Raw genomic sequence first — 19,431 nt, forward strand, 5'->3', positions numbered from 1 at the left:
CGAGAACACTATTTCCTGTAGCCAGTTACCAACCCGAGAAATGCTATTTCTAACTTCCAGAAGTTCTTACTTTATAAGTTGTTTTCACCAGTTTTCTCCTAGAAGCTTATCCAACACATTTAAATTACTATGTATATCCAATACACCACCTTAATTCAAATGCTTCAAGTTCTCCATGCCCAAGTTCGTCTTCAACTTCTTGAGCACATCATTTGTGACTCCTTTTGTCAACAAGTCTGCAACTTGTTCTTTGCTTTGACCGTATCCCAACCTCAGCTTGCCTTCACACACCTGATCCCTCAAGTAATGAAACTTCATCTCAATATATTTGCTCCTCCCATGTGAAATGAGATTTTTAGCAAGGTTGATGGTTGAAACATTATCAACCAAGAGTGTGACAGTTTCTCAAACATTGCTGCCCAGCTCACCCAACAGATTCATAAGCCACACAGCTTGGCACACACATAACGATGCAGTGATATATTGGCCTCACAAGAAGAGATTGCAACCACCGGTTTCTTTTTAGAACACCAAGAGATAGGTGCTCCTCCGAACATTAAGATATAACCAATCGTAGACTTTTGATTATCTTTATCTCCGCACCAATTAGAATCTGTATAACCAAGAAAATTGCATTTTCTTCCTGTATCTGCTACGAGAAAGAGAATTCAGCAGCCAAAAGCTCCTTTGACATATTTTAGGATCCTCTTAAATACTGCTAAGGGAGACACCTTCGGCCTCTTCATGAATCTACTCGTAATCCCGACACTAAATGCCAAATCTAGCCGCGTATTGCACAAGAAACGTAATGATCCAATCAATCTTCTATACTGTGTTGGATTCATATTCTGCTCATTATCACTTTTATACAGTTGTAACCTTGCTTCGGTTGTTGTATTGGAAGCATTACAATGCTCCATATCACACCTCTTCAATATCTCATGTGCATACTTCCTTTGGTGCATGAGCAATCTCATTTTTGACTTATGGAACTCTATGCCAAGAAGAAAGTAAGTCATGATCCCAAGGTCACTAATTTCAAACTCCTCCATAAGTTCACTCTTGAACTTAGAGATACTCAACTCATTGCTGCCCGTGATCAACAAGTCATTCACATATAAGCAAAGTATGATCACATCTTTGTTTGCATCCGTCTTCACATAGACACCATGCTTGGAAACACATTTCTTGATGACAATGTTAACTAGGAAACCATCGGTGCATTTTCCAAGCTCTAGGAGCTTCTTTCAAACCATAAATCATTTTCTTCAATTTGTAGACTCTTCCCTCTTGATTTGTCACAACAAAACCAGGGGGTTATTCTACATAAACTTCCTCCTCAAGTGACTCATTCAAAAACGCGGATTTCACATCCATTTGATAAATCGATCAATTGTTGCAATTTTCAATTCCAATAACTAGCCTTATGGTTTCTATCCTAAAAATAAGTGTAAACACCTTATCAAAGTCTATACCTTCTCTTTGAAAAAATCCCTTCGCAACAAGTCGAGCCTTATGCTTGACTATTTCACCTTTGGGATTTGCCTTCACTTTATAGACCCATCTCACATCAATTGGCTTCTTTCGTTCTAGTAGATCAACCAATTCCCAAGTATTGTTTTTCTCAATCGATTTCAACTCCTCTTTCATCGCACACACCCATTTTGGATTGCTGAATGTCTCTTATGTGCTAACGGGCTCGGATTTGGCCATAAGCGCAAAGTGAACGAAATCACCATCATCATTGATCTCGTCATCCCGAAATACTTCACAATCTTAGAGTCTCTAAGGCAAACCTCTTTTCCTAGTTGGTCGTTTACTATTTTCCTCGATTTCGGCTTCGACAGGTTGTTGTACAGAACCTCCTGCAACCTGATTTTCTGCATTTTCGTTGCCGTAACCGATTATAGGATTCTTGTTACGGATTACGCCCTCTATCATACCAGTCCCATCAGCTTCAAGAGACAAAAAATCGTGCCCGTAATCGATTACACCATTCTGGTAACCAATTACAGGACCTGTCAAACCAATTTTTCTACTATCAAAATGCATTAATTCGTCGACCACAACATCTCAACTAGTCACGATCCTATTTTATGCAACATCAAACAATTTATAACCTCCAGTAGAATGATAACCAACGAGCAACATCATCTCACCCTTGTTATCCAACTTTTCTCGAAGCTGACACGAAATGTGTCGAAATGCTACCGAACCAAAAACTCTCAAATGACTAAAGCTTGGTTTAAATTAAGACCATACCTCTTCTGAAGTTACCTTATCAAGCTTCTTTGTAGGACGCATATTCAACAAATAGGCGGTTGTAGAAATGGCTTCACCCTATAGCTCCTTCAGCATGTCTTTTCCCTTTAACATGCTTCAAACCATGTTCATTATCGAACGATTTTTCCAATCGGCAAAACCATTTTGGGGTGGCACAAATTCACGCACTATCCCATCTTCATCACAATACTTCCCAAACGCATTCGAGGTATATTCACCTCCACCATCCGTTTTGAGAATTTTAAGTTTGTGACCACTTTGCCGCTTAACCATGGACTTAAATCTTTCGAACACATCAAATACCTCATCTTTTCTCTTCATTAGGTAAATTCATAGTTTCCTACTAAAGTCATCGATAAAAGTGATAAAATACCTATTTCCACCATACGAGTCGACTTGCATTGGATCCCACACATCAGAGTACACCACCTCAAGGTGATGTTTGGTCCTATGACCTGCATCCTTGCTGAAACTACTCTTGTGCAACTTCCATTGCACACACTCTTCAAACATCTCAGTTGGAACATTAATTTTTGGTAATCCGGTTACCATACCATCCTTTTGTAACGCGTCGAGGTCTCAAAAGTTGAGATGTTTAAGACGGTAGTGCCACAACCACTCTTCTTGACTTTCTGTTGTAGAAAGACACCTATGATTCATCACCTTCAACTATATCTTTAAAGTCCTATTGGCAGCCATAGCGCTTTAAGGACTAAAACCCCGTTTTATTTTCCATGCGAATCATGTAATTCTTCTTAAGCAATTGCCCAATGCTTAAGAGGTTACATTTTATGCCTAGAATGTATAACACATCTTTGATCAAGGAATGCCCACTATCCTTACTCATGATCAAAACATCACTTATCCCATCGTCCGCTAAATAGGTATCGTCCGCGAATTTCACCTTATTCTTCGTGACTTGATTGATTTTGACAAACCAATCCTTTATATATGTCATATGTGCTGAACAACCAGAATCTAAGTACTACTCACCGCTGCCTTGGACTACATCTCAAATCATTACCATTTTGTTTTGCTTCGAACGCGTTTCTGCAGCATTTTTCAAATTGCTGCAGCTGTTGTCCAGCAACTTGCAGCTGCTACTGGTGCTATTCAACAACTTATTACTTTCATAATTCTCCTCCCTGATCATGACCAGAAGTATGTTATCATCACCCACCTTCTGTCGAGCAACCTTAGCCTCATCGCTTTTGATTTTGCATTACAATCTCTTGCGAAATGGCCAAGTCTATGACAATTGTAACACTTCACATTACTCCTGTGAATTTTCTTGGTGTAGTTGCCTTGACCACTACCTTTGGAGTTGCTCTCACCTCTTTTCCCTATCGAACCCTTCGAATTTTGTGAATATTTTCCACAAAAATTCTTGAAATTTTCCTTTCCTTTCGAATGCCATTTTTCTTTCAATTTTTTACTCTTCTCGTTAAATCGTGCTTGCAACGCAATCTCCGCTTTAGCTTTATCGTTTCCTCTTTCATCCATCATTTGTTCATGAGCCTTAAGAGAGTTTTGAAGCTCATCTTTGCTTAATGTCGAAAGGTTCTTCGACTCTACGATTGCCATTATAATGTTGTTGAATCTTGACGTTAAAGAACGCAAGATCTTTGACATAACATTCTGCTCCAAAACAGTTTCCCCGTAAGACTTCATTTGATTCACGAAACGCGTAATGCGCATTACTTAGTCATTGATTGTCTCCTTCTATTCCATTTAAATCAATTTGAACTGTCGCTTGTGATTTTGTAACCTCACCACCTTTGCTTTATCACCCCTTTCATAAGCTTTCTTCAAGATCTCCCATGCCTGCTTCGCCGAATCAAAATCGCCAAAATTTTCCAAGTTGTCACCATCGACACAAGAATGAATCAAGAAGAGTGCCTTGTAATCTTTCTTCTTCTCTTCCTTGTGTAAAGTATTCTGAGAATCTGTAGCTTTTCCCCCAAGTGGAGTAACTCTATTGTTAACCACTTCAAGAACATCTTGATAGCCAAACAACACCTTCATTTGTTTGCACCATTTATCGTAGTTTTCGAATCAAGAGTTGGAAGATTAGTGGGGACTCGATCGTTGGAGACGGTAGTCATCTTTGTAGCGGATTATGGATCTGAACCAGGGCTCTTGATGCCAAATGTTAGAACATACACAAACTAAATTGGTGAATCAATGGAGTAAAAGTGATAATTGGAGAGGGTAGAGTGAAGAAATTAGAGAGAGAGATGAAAATATAACGGCATTAAACTTTAAATGTTACAACTAAGAGATATATATACAAGCTAAGCAAAACAAGTGGGAACTAAAAACAACTAAAAAAATAAGCTAAAAACCCAAAACACGAGCTCGTAATCGGTTACGCCAAACATGGTAACCGCGCCTACTTAGAGCAGAAAAACAACAACTGAAAACGCCTGCTGTAATCGGTTACGTTATTTCCCGTAATCGATTACCAACCCAATAAATGCTTTTTCTAGCTTCTAAAAATACTTATTTTTTAAATTGTTTTCACGAGATTGCTCTCGAAAACTTATCCAACCAGTGGCGGTTCTATAGCCCGGCTAGCCCGGGCATGCGCCCGGGCTCAACCCCTATTTTCTTTATATTTCCCCCAATTTAATAGTTCAATTCTAGACGAAATTAGGGGCAAAATTAATAAAATGAAAACTAAAATAGATGAGTACCCAATGGTTCAGAGAGGCCCAATCCAATTAATTATATATATGAATTATAACAAAACAATTTTAAAAAAATTAATTATGCTACATAGACCGACTGGTGTCTCATCTTTCTGCTCTTTGTCTTTAACGGTTGGTGTTTCATCTTTCCCCTCTTTGTCTTTGACGGTTGGTGCTTCAACATATACATATTTGTTTTTATTATTAAATATTATAATAATAAGAGTTTTATATTGTTGATAAAACTTCAATCAGCTAATTATCTTCTTAATCTTTTTTTCTTGAATGATACCATTTTCATTTTTTAGTCTTCTTGCAATTTATGCTTTCAAAAATTTATAATTGATTAGACCTTTCCTAATTTTATAATTTTTTTTACTTATTTTCTATTATAATTTTATAGCGACAATATAATTTTTCATATATTATAAAATCAAACAAGAAATCATGGGCGTTTAAATTTAATTAAAATGTAAGAGTAATACAAATTGAAATGTATAAAAATGATGAGATTTACTATGTGGTCAAATTAGAGAGTTCAAGCAAAATTAATTTGTCAATATGAGAAATTATCTAAGTTTTCCACATAATAAATAACATTAAAATTTTTGGGTTTTTTTTAAGAAATAAGTTGAAAATGTCCAACCATTATTTTGTTAGCTTTTGAAGGATTATATTTTATGTCCCTCATTTTTATTTTATTTTTTATTGAATAAATTATCTTTAATAAAAATAATATTAAAATTAATGTATAAGTAAATTTATAGTTATAAAATAAAATAAATGCATAATAATTTGAAGTTTCAACTCAATTATAGATATTATAATAAATCAATATAAAAAATAAAGTGGAAAAAAAACTATTTGAATTTTTAGAGTTTTTTAGTTTCCTCAAGGGCACACACGTTTACAATTAAACATTTAGATCTAACAAAAACTAAAGACAATTGGAATACTCTTTATTTCCTTATCATATTTGTTTAGAGTACAAGTTAGAAAAGGCAAGGTACTCGAAATCATGGGCGGAGCTACAACCCAGTGAACCCGGACACGCATCCGCGCTCCACCCCTCCTTTCGTTGTATACTCCTCATTTAATAGTCGATTTTTAGACAATAGTAGGGGCAAAATTAGTAATTTTTAGAAAAAATTAAGTGCAAAATCAATAAAAATATGGTGTGGAATTTTTGGACAAAATCAAGAGATTTTTTTTAGATAAAATCAAGAGCAAAATTAGTAGAGACATAATATAAAATTAGTAAAAACAAGGTGTAAACTTTTTGCCCAGGCTCACTAAAATTTCTAGCTCTGCCACTGTATCCAACACATTTGAATTATTTGTACATCCAATAAGCCCAACCCCATAGAAAAGCTAATTACATGTCACAGATTAATTTATAAAAAAAAATCATGAGAAAAATTTATCAATAAATATAAAAAATACCAAACAAATATTTAACAAAAATAAATATAAAAAATATTGGATCAATATTTATCACTAATTTTATTTAAAAAAAAAAAAACATAAGACATATACTTGACCTACATACTTCAAATTTGTTCAATTTATCACTAATTTTATTAAAAGAAAATATGAGACATATATTTGACCTACATACTTCAAATTTGGTAGACAATCTTAACAATTGAATACATCATTCAAAAGAAAATCATAATGATCGTAACCATTTCATTCAATTGAGATAAAAGTGTTTCACGTTTCTTTGAAAAAAAATTATTATTAATTTTAATATTTAATTTCAATTTTATGTTATATTTGTGTATAATATTTATTTTGTAAAAATATAATATATAATAAAACATCAATATATATAGAATTTAAAGGTAGTGCACTAACAGTGTAAACTAACTTTACACATACAACAAATCAAAATGCTTATATTTGTCATGTCATATTAAATTTTTTAAATAAAAATTATATTTTAATTGGATACATAATTGTGATTGGTTGATAGTGTAAAATTACACTGTCAGTGCATATCCCTTTTTCTCATATATATATATATATATATATATATATATATATATATATATATATATATATATATATATATATATATATATATATATATATATATATATATATATATATATATATATATATATATATATATATATATATATATATATATATATATATATATATATATATATATATATATATATATATATATTCCTGGTTTTTAACGAAATTGAAATCAAAATTCAAGAATTTGTTTAGATTTTGTAATGCTTTGGTTTTGTTGAATTTGTTTTGAGAAGACACAAGAATAAAAAACATTACTGCAAATGCGACCGTCACTGACATTACAATTTTGAAAATTGAAAAAGAAATTTGGAATTTTAGAAACTTCAAAAAAAAAATACTAACAAGAAAAAATATAAATTCTTTAAGTGGTTCATCGAAGACAATATTGATAAAAGAATTGGAAGATAGATAAGCAAAAGAAGAAAATATAAATATAAGAATGGTTTGGCTAATACAAGAAAGATGATTGAAGATGTCAATGATGTTTAGGGTTGAATTTAGTGTTAGTTACAATGTTCTTGTCTAGTAGCAAAGCATGTCAGGGTGGGTGTGTTTGGATTGACGGTGGATAGAATTGATTCTGAGAGAATTGAGTTTGGTAGAATTGATTTTAATAGAATTGAGTTTACAAAAATTGATTTATGTTTGGATATAATGATATAGAAGTGATTGCTATCAATTAATGTTGTTTGAATAGTTTTAACAAAATTGATTTTGAATTGTATAATTACCAAAATGGTAATAAATTCTAGTACAAATCAAAAAGAAAAGAAGTAATTGATGAAAATTAAAGAGGGTAAAGTAGGAAAATTTAAAAGAGTTGTAATAAATAATATATAATAAATGTAGAATTGATTCTACTAAACTCAAAAGCTAGGAATTGTAGCTTCTACTAGAATTGCTTTTGGAGGATGAGAATTGATTTTGAAAAAGTATCCAAACAAGAAAATAAAACCAATTATCAAGTTGAAGTGGACTAGAAGTGTTTTTGGGACTTGTAGAAGTCAATCCAAACATGCACTTAATGTTTTTCAAATAGTTGTATTTGCAGCCATTCATATTAATTCCTTCAACTTTTTTATACGAACATTTTTCTAAAATTGTTTTATGAATTCTGACACAAAACCTTTTATTAATACATGAGAACAATGGTTTAGGTTTTTTCTTTACCCACCTTCCTATGGGGTCACCCCCGGCGAAAACCCCAGATTACCCCTGCTTCGGAAGTTTATTTCCGAAGTATTTTTTTTTTTAAAAAAATTTCAGACTTCGGAAGTGCATCTCCGAAAACCCCTCATGGGGGGTGTTTTCGGAGATGCACTTCCGAAAACACCTTTTTTCAGATTTTGGGGGGTTTCGGAAATGAACTTCTGAATTATGCAGAAACTGTGTTTTTTTTTTATGTTTTTGGAAATAGTCTCGTATTTTTAATTAAAGGAAGCCGGGAAATAAAATAAGCGCATATAAACAGAATTCTACTAATATGATAAAAATAATAATATATACAAACCGATCCAAATCCAAATAATAATAGTGTGCTAAAGATACAATCCGAAAACAAAAAGAAATAAACCCGACCACTACTGGGTATGCCTAACCCTCTCTCCCTGGGACCTCCTCTGCCGCCTGTATGCCGCCGCACGGCCCGCATCAGTGACGATCATCTCCATCACGGCGGATGCTGTCATACCCTAATTTTTGACCCCCCTGAGATGACATATCTTCAGGATTTTCATCAGGTCAAAGCAAGTACCCAGAGCAGTCACTTCTTCATCTGGCATTTAATCAAGGATGTTCAAAGACAAGAAAACTCAGGCAAAGGATCAATCAATAGAAGGATTGGTCTCTAACACAATCATAGGACTCAAAAGCTCCATTTTTTCACCTATGATTGATTAGACACCCAGTCATCTGAGTACAGGTTTACTCAGGTCACCAGACTAGGGTTTTTGAGCCTATCAAGGACTAAAATCAGGGATCACCTTTGGGAAACCCTAGAAAGCCCCAGGGGATCATTCAAAGACATCAATCATCTTCAAATAGCTCATATGACAAGATCCACTGGACATCACACCTCAATTCAAAGTCTACAGTCATTATTTTCATCTGGTCGACAATTAGGGTTTTTGACCTAATTCACCAGGATAGTTGACTTTTAATCAGGGCATGGATCCAAAACTCAAGACATGATTCAAGAACCTCTACTACCTCAACATAACCCATTTACATCACTCATTTGAGGAGAAGATCTTGATTCTACACAAAAGTCCAAAATTCACTTTATCAAGAAAAAAAGTCAACTGTATGGGTTCACCTTTGACTTTTAAGATTTTTGGTCAAACCATGACTTTCAAAGATCAATATCATCAATATATGGATATTAAAGTCATTTGACCAAAGAAATTCAAGAAGAATCATCAAGGAGCAAAAAGTCGGGAATTAGGGTTTTTGAGGGCATTGTGGGAACTCAAAATTTCACCTACACAACTCAAAAAACTTCCAACATGAAAGTTGTAGATCTTGCAAAATAAAACCACATCTTACTATGGAACTTTTTTCAAAAGATCAATCATTTAAGAGATTTGGGAATTTTGAAGTTTTAGGTCATAAACACTTAGAAAATTTTCTAAGTGTTTTTAACCTAGTTTTCTTCCAACTTTGGCCTCATTTTTCATAAATTTGCCAAAGTATTCTGAAGGAACCATAAACTAATGATTTGAAGTAGATGTTTAGGGCTTTCCAAATTGTGTTCAACCTTCTCCAAATTCATTTTGAGCTAAGAGTTATGCTTGTTCAAAGTTGGCCTCATGAAGTGAAATTATAGGTCATGTACAATTTGAAACTTTGCAATTTTGTGCATTTTGCTTCACTAAGTGATGCTACACGACCTCTAATGCATCTGAAAACATGCCATACATCCAAATTCATCATTGCATAAGGATTGGAGAAGATTCCCAAAAACAAAGGCATGTGATTATGTAATGATTACATTCTTGAATTTATGGCAAATGATGAATCATCAAGGAATCTTCTCACTAACCAATTAGAGCCCTCCTCTGAATCAGAAATGTCCCCTAAGATCCTGCAAGATCAATGGTTGGGGAAGCTAGCCCGAAAATGCATCATTGCATTTGGATATTTTCAAACTTTCTTCATGGCTAAGAAACCAAACTCACTTCACTAAGCAAGCTCACTCTCTCAATCAGTACTGAATCATTTGCCTATAAATAGAGAGCTCTTTCTCATTCAGAAAACACACCAAAGCAACCATATTCCTTGCTTTCTCTTTCTCTTCTCATGCTTATGGTTTTTCAAAGTTCTTTGGCAAGAAGAATCATTTTCTTCAAACCAAAGCTTATCTTTGGAAAGTAAGCATTCTAACATCTCAAAGGGGTTCATTTGAGGTGATCCAAGCACCTGGATCACTTCTGTACGTGGAGAATCATCATCTTCACTTCTCACTTGGAGCTGTGGCAGTTGGAGGTCCATAGAGTAATTCAGAAGGTTTCCAACGAAGCCAGGCATCCAGACACGTTCCTCAGATCATAGTGAAGCTGTTCAGATGGCTGCAGCTCATCTGTAACTCAAGATTCATCACCCTCCATGTCCACCTGAAGCTCAAATCGAAGGAGTCGAGCAGAGCAATTCAGAAGGATTCAGGCCACAATAAGCATCCAGTTAGCATCACTGAGTCCCAAGGAAGCTTTTAGGATCATTCACACAAGCCCAGGTGCTCTCCATCATCCTCACGACCTTCAGTTTCAGAGGTAAGTTTTTGAACTCTACCTCTTTAATTTAAGCACTCTTTGTGATAAAGATTGATTCTATCTTGTTCAGCATCATCAGAGGATTGAAAACCCTCTATCATCATTCATTTATCTTTCAGTATAGTCATTTAATTTGATTTTCAATTTTTAGGGTTCTTCACGTTTTCTAGTAAATTAGTTAGATGTAGTTAATATAAATTTATGTTAGTTACATATTCAGAATCGTGAGTGAATTTAGAACAAGTTTCATGTTTACACCTTGGCCATTGGTTGAGATTTGAGAGAATCAGAATTTCAAAAATGTTGGAGCTTGAGGTTGAAGACGAAGATGGAGGGTGGCGCCATTTTTCAAATCTCTGGGCAGAGTTTATTTTATTTTTAATGATAGGCGTTTTTTAAACGAATTCATCGTTTGCCCTAGTGGCCTCACATGCGCTCTTAGTCTCCTGATGCCCATAGTCTGGGATTCGAATCCCCCTCGCCCCAGACTTTTTAATCCTTTTATTTTTCAAAGATTTCCAACTTGTTTAGAAAATAAAACCAATTGCGCGCGTGTTGTTGTCACCAACTGGTGTCTGGCCCAGTGGTATTATTTTGAGTGCGTGACTATGAGGGCGTGGGTTCAAATCCTCCAAGGGCCAAAACTATTTTTTAACACCCATTTTCTTTCATTTTTCTCACAAACTTCACACAATTAATTCACCTATCAAATTAAGTCATTTTCACTTCATTTTTCACACACTTGTTATTTAATATGTCTATTTTGTGAATAATCAAAAAAATCATAAAAATATTATTTATTTCATATATTTTTATTAGGTTTAAAGTAGTATGTTTCTTAAGTGTTTTCTTAAATACTTTAAATGCATATATTCATTTTGTTTTAACCTAATTATTTTGTGAATAATTTTATGATAAAACCCTAACTGTTTAGGTCTTAATTAGGTAAAGATCTTTATCTTTACCCTAATTAAGTTGACTTTTGTCAATTTTCAAAACTGTTTTCAATCTCCGATTAAACAAAATGATTAAGGTTTTCAAACAACAAAACCTTACATCATTCCAATTTTCTTCCAACTGTGTTTCATAAAACAATGAATCTCTGGGCCTCTAATAGAGTGTAAGTCCCAACACCTTCTTCTCTTCTTAGCTTGTTTTCAAAACTGTATTTTCAAAATCTTCTTTCTATTTTCAAAACATTCTTCTGGTATTTGAAGGGCATTATTCCCGGTGAAACTCTTCAGATACCTATGTGACCTATGTCCATCTTCACTTCTTCTGTTTTCAAAAACCATTAACTGTTTATCATACATATTCAACTGTTATCCATCAACTGTTGGTAAGGCTTTGTACATACTTCTTCAAAGGCCTCCACTCCATCCAGGTTAGGCTTTACAAGCTTTCAATTTATAGTCTTTATTTAAATTACTGTCAAATATAAATTGTGCATATATTTGTTTAGAACTATGTTTGAGTGTAAACCCTAGGACAGTTAAACTATATATATTATAGGAATATGGCCTAGGATTGAGAATGTCTTCCCGGTGAAGGCTCTTTCCTAATTAGAGATCTGTAGTTCAAACCCCCAAGATGAATTATTCCCGGTGAAACATCTTGGCAAAAACCTTAGAACCCAAAATAGGACACATCCACCCAAAGAGGAATTATTCCCGGTGAAACCTCTTACCCATTTGCTTAAAGCCAAAATAAGTTCAAAACTACATAGCTTTCTCTTGTGTTATAACAAGGACCCTCGATGACCCTCGATTAGCCTCCTCTTGGGCTTTGTACAAGGACCCACAGGCTTCTTAAAAGCATTTCCAGCTTCCTCTTGAGCTTGTATACAAGGACCCATCAGGTTTCTTACAAACATAGGAACAGGTCTTTAGTCACCTTTTAACATACCCTGGTGAGTTTCTTCCAATTCAAACCAGACTTTAAACAAGCTAAGTTTGTCTCAATTTTACATTGAGTACACCTTTTGGAATGAGAGACATGGACAGTCTCTGTCACCCTTATCTTCATCAATTTTCCTTAGCAGAGTCTAGGATCCATGTTTGCTTATCCTCAGTCAGAGTCAGCCTTCATCTTGGGCTTTAAACAAGAAGTCTCACTAGATAATCTTTCTGCCAATCATCTTAATAAAAACCCCTGGAAAGGGTTAGCCTCCACACATTCTTTCATCTTAATAAAAACCCCTGGAAAGGGTTAGCCTCCAAAATCACTTCTTCAAAAAACCAAAGATTCATTTCTCTTAGGAGATAATTTCCCCAAAAAGAGTCAAAAACCCCTGGAAAGGGTCAGCCTCCAAAAACATGACAAAAATCAGTCTTTTAACAGACAATTTCTCCAGCTGAGTCAAAATCCCTGGAAAGGGTTAGCTTCCAAAAATCAGTCTTTTAATAAATAAACCCTTCAATAGAGTCAAAATCCAACAAAAACAGTTAGCCTCAACCTTGGGCTTCATACAAGGCACCAAAACAATAAAACTCCCTGTTAATAGTCAGCCTCAACCTTGGGCATTGTACAAGGCAGATAATAGAGTCTCCCCCAGTGAGTCCTTCATTGTTCAGTAGCCACAACCTTGGGCTTTGTACAAGGCAGATAAACCATATGTCGTGTGTCAAAGATTCCTAACATCTAGGATCTTTTCCCATAGAGTCATCCATACTCAGTTTATTTAAGAGTCCGCCACAACCTTGGGCTTCATACAAGGCAGAAAATAATATTTCCCCTAAGTAGAGTCAGCCTCAATTCTGGGCTTTGTACAGAACATAAAAATCCCTTGTAAATTAATCCCCAGTGGAGTTTTCTCTCAGAGTCATAATAATAATCAATCAATCAAAGAGCCTCAAGCTTGGGCCTCATACAAGCCAGCTAAAACTCAAATCTTTTATACAGTAGATAGACATAGCTTATCTCTATAGAGAGATCTTTCTTCTATCTCACCACATTCAAACAAACAAACATTACACCATTTCATCATTTTAATCAAGTCTCCATTTAGGATTTTGAAAGGCATGAGCTGGCAGTAAAACCCATACATGTGGTAACTTTCCCTAATTTGGATGAGCATCTTTCTTTCATTTAAGAGGCATTTGACTGGTATACTTGCACATACACAAGTAAGTTCCCCTCTTGGATGAAATGAATTCAATTATTTTGTCACTCTTTTAATGTTTGTGGTGGAATAGTAGAAATACCTCTCTATAAAGATGACTTCATGTCTCTTTACTGTAAACAGAGATTTAATTCAAGCCTCAACCTTGAGCTTCAAGCAAGGTGTATCGGGGAAAATCTGATATTGAAGCCATGGGATTGACTCGAATCAATATTTCATTTGAAATCGCCACCGCGCTTTATTTTTTCAAAGGAAAAGGGAAAAGAACGAAAAACCCAAAGTTTTGTTTTTAAAACAAGAAAGAGAACTCAGGTTCGGGTGTTGATTATATGAGGGGAAGGTTTTAAGCACCCCTCATATCTGTGGTACTCCACAGGAACCTTTTTGAAAATCTGTGTCGTGTGTGCTAAAAAAGGGGTTTGTTTTATTTCTAAAATAAGCTCGGCAAAGCGTTTAGCTTTGGGCCTACATACCTCCTCGGTGCAATGGAGAAGTCAGAGCTAATGTAGTTCCGCTTAAAGGGAAAAACGTTTTTTAAAATGAATAAACACTTTATCGTCGTCGGAGAGAAATACTCAGCCATTGATCTTGAGCATGAGAACAAACGAGTTCTTTGCATCGCAAATGAAAGAAGGGCTCCAACTCGGATAAAATCAACGAGTATGCCACTAGCTCTCATTATATCAATCAATTTCAAAATCGTGGGGTATAACCACTCGTTTCGACAATTAACGGTGTCTAAACTTTGAAGAAAAAGCCACTAAGGGCAAAAGATATTTTTAAAGAAAACGTTTTGAAAATGATTGCAAACATAAGAAGGTTTTTGAAAAAGGGAGAAGATTTTGAAAATTTAAGAATGGGAGGAGATGAAGAGGCTATCCTATTGCGTAAAATAAAAGCTAAGGAAAGAAACGGTCTAACCGAAGAAGAAGCCAACACTCAACATTAAGAGCCAAGGTAGATTTCCCATCCTTTGGAATTATCAATACCAACACATTAACACTTGGGGGATCCAGATGAACTTATTGTCTTAGCACCACTTCGCATTAAGCACATAAAAATTCTGACGAAAATCGGGCAGAGTAACGGCTGTTTTCGGGTAAAATCCTTGTCTCAATGCCTTGGAATTAACCATCAAGGGCTTTCAAGGAAATACCTGCACATACCAACAGACAACAATCCAATGCCAGACAGACAAAATAACAGCAGAGTAATAACAGAATAAGGGTCCAGAGGCACTAAGTTCATAAGTCCGAATCTCCAAAATGCTAGGGATAATAACCAATAGTCCAAAAGAGAGCCTTATGTGTTTTTTAGATTTTGGTTGTTTATTAGTGTTTTAGCATAAAAGTAAAGTATGGTCCAAGTGGACAAAGAGAAAATAGCGGAAACATAAACATACGTCCAAGTGGATAAAGAGAAAATAGCGGAATTATAAACGTCCAAATGGACAAAGAGAAAATGGCGGAATGTAAATATGATAAAATAAAACGATAAAGCGAGAAATATAAAGAGCGGTATAATAAATGGCGTAAATTAAAGTTAGTTGTTAGATGTTAAAGATAACCATCTTGAAACTTGTCAAGTATGTTATCAAAGTTAGTAATAAAGATCGATGGTGAGTGAATGATGTACTCGGATTTAAGGTCAATGGAAACTTATCAGAAGCTTGATAAAATCATAGCGACTACACGATAAATTTCCATAAGTCATAAATCAACCGCATACAATTCTCTTCCATATTTGATCTTTTATCGAGTCGGGACAAATGTAGGAGAATTCTCCATGTATCAAGATCATCAATCAAAAGAAATAAGAAGGAGAAGAAGAAATGATCTAGCCTTTATCAAGAATCCATAGAATTCTCAAGATATCAAGACTTTCATCGATCAAGAGAAAATAAGATGAAAGAAGATAAGAATGAAAACAAATTGATCTAGTCTTTATCAAGAATCCATAGAATTCTCAAGATATTAAGACTTTCATTGATCAAAAGGAAATAAGATGAAAAGATAAGAATGAAAACAAATTGATCTAGTCTTCATCAAGAATCCATAGAATCCTCAAGATGTCAAGACTTTCATCGATCAAAAGAAAGTAAGATGAAAAGATAAGAATGAAAACAAATTGATCTAGTCTTCATCAAGAATCCATAGAATTCTCAAGATATTAAGACTTTCATTGATCAAAAGGAAACAAGATGAAAAGAAGAATAAAATGCATAAAAGATAATCAACTCACACTATCATTAATATCATTCATCCATTTTGGTGGATTAGGTCATTTCAAACCTATCAACACCCTAGATCCAATGATATTAATGAAGTGGAGGAAGAAGGAAGCCAAAACAAGCACAAAAAAGGCAAAAAACCACATTCTGCCTGCTGGAAATCGATTTCATGCAGGGGAAATCGATTTCCATAGTGCAGTTTTAAAAAAAAACAAGTTACGTTCAGCAGGAAATCGATTTCAGCCTTAAGGAAATCGATTTCCCCAGTGCAAATTTCAGCAAAAACAGCATTTAAAGGCATGGAACTTGACTTGAACAAATATACAAACACCTTATGATCACACATCAATTAGAGCACGAATTTTCCATCAAATCACCAACAAATAGAACCAATATAGCATCAAAGATGCATTGAACACAAACAACAAAGAATCACATTGTGATATACAAAAAGGATGAAGAAAATTACCAAATCTTGAACAAAACTTAGATTTACTTCAAGAATCACCAACACAAATCTTGATCTCTCAACAATTGAAGAAAAAAGAGTGAAATAGATGGTGGTTTAGCTCAAAGTTTGTGAGGTTCAAGGTGTGACTCACAAACTTTATGAAAGAACAAAGAGCTTTGGTGAATTTGGTAGGGATGAGGAGAGAAATTGCAAGGGGTTTTTTGGCTCTCAAAGCTTGAGAAATGAGAGAGTAGTGGGCTCTATTTATAGGATGAGAGCAAGAGTAGTGGTAGTTTGGTCTTTTTGCATTTGGTAATTAGCTTGTGTTTAATTGGTGATTAAAGTGGCAATTAAATGGTAAAAAGTGGTAAAATGGGGTTTAAGTGGGTTTAATGAAGGGATTAATTTTGATGAGGTGGAAAATTGGTAAAATGATCAAATAAAAAGGTGCCAAAATGATGTCAAGCTTCCTTCCTTATACTTTTTGAATTTTGCCTTAAGGAAATCGATTTCCCCAAGAGTGAAATCGATTTCACTCTGTTCCAGAAGAGAATTTGGCGCAAAATACACTAGGGAAATCGATTTACCCAGGAGGGAAATCGATTTCATGCTGTCCAGAATGTGATTTTGTTGAAGATTGCTGCAGGGAAATCGATTTACCCAGTAGGGAAATCGATTTACCCAGTAGGGAAATCGATTTCATCAGTAAAAAATGTGAAAAATGCCTTGTTTATTGCATGTCTTGGCTTGGTACCTACAAAACAAAAGCCTACAAAGAAATAAAGCAATGTTTTTGGTATTTGGGTTGGTATAATATGCATACAAGATAAACAATCATTGGTGCTTGATGGTCCCTCTTATTGATGAGGTGAGTGCTACACCATAAACAAAACTTCCAAGTGAAGCTCTTGATTAGTGATTGGAATATGAATGATATAGGATCTTAGGGTCAAAAATTGGGGTATGACAGATACCCCTATTTAAGTTTCTTCGATTTGGAGATACGATGATTGGAAATCTTCGTTTTGACAAAATCGAAGAGACTTAAATATATAAAACACAATTTTTGATCCTAAGATGCAATGCAATGTTTAATGAATGCATATGATGATAATAAAGCATGACAAAACTGGGGAGTAAAAGGTATTCCACTGGGGAAAATAAATGTCTTGCTGGCAAATCTCCGCTGGGGAAGGCAAGACTTTGTTGGAGAAATGAAACTTTGGTGGGAAAAGAAACTTTTCTGGGGAAAACATTTCGCACCAGAGAGGTTAAAGCATCACCTTTCGTTGGAGGTGAGAAAATGGGGTATCCTCTTTCACTAGGGATGAGAAAGTACGCATCCTGAATCAGAATTCCAATCTTCCGTCAACAGAAAACACACCATCGTACCACTGATGATATGAAGAGATGTACCGCCGTACCACTGACGATAAGATTTTGATTCGTGGACCATCCTCTTACTCAATAGTTGAAGGTAGAAGAAAATCGAATCACCGTCTCAACAGTTGACGATAAGCTACCAACTCAAAGGTTGAAGGTAGAAGAAAATTGAATTACCGCCTCAATGGTTGACGATAAGCTGCTGAGAACAATGAGTTGCCGCTGAGAATAGGGATCAACTTCTTCTTTAATCAAGGACATGGCTTGAGAAAAGGAACTGGATGCAAACTGTCACTTACACTGAAGCGACTTACTATTTGCTGACTTTGCTGAGGAATCTTTAAGCAAAACGAACTGTCTTCGTGAAGAAGGCTGCATTTCGTTATCTCAAAGGGAACAAACTGTCTTCTCCTGAAAGAGACTGCCATTTGCCGACCCTGTCGAGAAATCCTTAAGTGGAACGAACTGTCTTCTATTGAAAGAGACTTCCATTCGTTGACCCATCTTAGGAAAAAGTGAGCAAACTGTCTTCTAATGGAGGAGACTGCCATTTGCTGACTTTAAAATAAGAATTCTTAAACGAACTATCTTCATGAAGAAGACTGCCATCCGTTATCTCAAAGGGAACAAATTGTCTTCTGCTGAAAGAGACTGCCATTTGCCGACCCTGTCGAGAAATCCTTAAGCGGAACGAACTGTCTTCTGCTGAAAGAGACTGCCATTCGTTGACCCATCTTAGGAAAAAGTGAGCAAACTGTCTTCTAATGGAGGAGACTGCCATTTGCTGACTTTAAAACAAGAATTCTTAAACGAACTGTCTTCATGAAGAAGACTGCCATCCGTTATCTCAAAGGGAACAAACTGTCTTCTGCTGAAAGAGACTGCCATTTGCCGACCCTGTCGAGAAATCCTTAAGCGGAACGAACTGTCTTCTGCTGAAAGAGACTGCCATTCGTTGACCCGTCTTAGGAAAAAGTGAGCAAACTGTCTTCTAATGGAGGAGACCGCCATTTGCTGACTTTAAAATAAGAATTCTTAAACGAACTGTCTTCATGAAGAAGACTGCCATCCGTTATCTCAAAGGGAACAAACTGTCTTCTGCTGAAAGAGACTCCAATTTTTCGACCCTGTCGAGAAATCCTTAAGCGGAACGAACTGTCTTCTGCTGAAAGAGACTGCCATTCGTTGAGCTTCTTCCATTTGGTATCAAGAAGTTCATAAAGTATGAGAGATTATCACTTGATTTGAAGATAAGATTGATATGTGGAGACGCACAAACTTGCTCAAATAAAGAGGCTTCAATTTGTTGTCAACCAAAACATGATGGGGATAACACAAGTTGCTCAAAGTCAAAACCTGCCCCTTGCTTTCAAGCACAAATTCCAAGGGAGTGCAATAACATCACTGCTGGAAAATAAATCTTTCAATATCTGATAGGAACATCAATCACAAACAAG

General features: G+C 35.3%; 1 protein-coding gene across 1 annotated transcript; it reads right to left on the reverse strand.

Moving 5' to 3' along the window:
• Positions 1-1,785: 1,785 nt before the first annotated feature.
• Positions 1,786-3,981, reverse strand: LOC131649663 (uncharacterized). Its single transcript, XM_058919415.1, has 4 exons — positions 3,479-3,981; positions 3,308-3,428; positions 2,121-2,184; positions 1,786-2,018 (listed from the first exon to the last, which is right to left on the reverse strand). The coding sequence occupies exons 1-4, from the start codon at positions 3,979-3,981 to the stop codon at positions 1,786-1,788; spliced, it is 921 nt and encodes a 306-aa protein (XP_058775398.1).
• Between the last annotated feature and the right edge of the window lie 15,450 nt (positions 3,982-19,431).

This window comes from Vicia villosa, linkage group LG2 (genome assembly GCF_029867415.1).
Source record: "Vicia villosa cultivar HV-30 ecotype Madison, WI linkage group LG2, Vvil1.0, whole genome shotgun sequence".
In the NCBI taxonomy this organism is placed as follows: Eukaryota; Viridiplantae; Streptophyta; class Magnoliopsida; order Fabales; family Fabaceae; genus Vicia; species Vicia villosa.

What these genes read in the sequence shown, in the direction of transcription:
- LOC131649663 (XM_058919415.1), bottom strand. Translation starts at nt 3,981, where the DNA reads ATGCGCATTACGCGTTTCGTGAATCAAATGAAGTCTTACGGGGAAACT. An exon ending in TCAAAAGCGATGAGGCTAAG is followed by an intron (nt 3,429 to 3,478) that starts GTTGCTCGACAG and finishes GGTCATGATCAG; the next exon opens with GGAGGAGAATTATGAAAGTA. An exon ending in TGGTTATCATTCTACTGGAG is followed by an intron (nt 2,019 to 2,120) that starts GTTATAAATTGT and finishes TTGGTTTGACAG; the next exon opens with GTCCTGTAATTGGTTACCAG.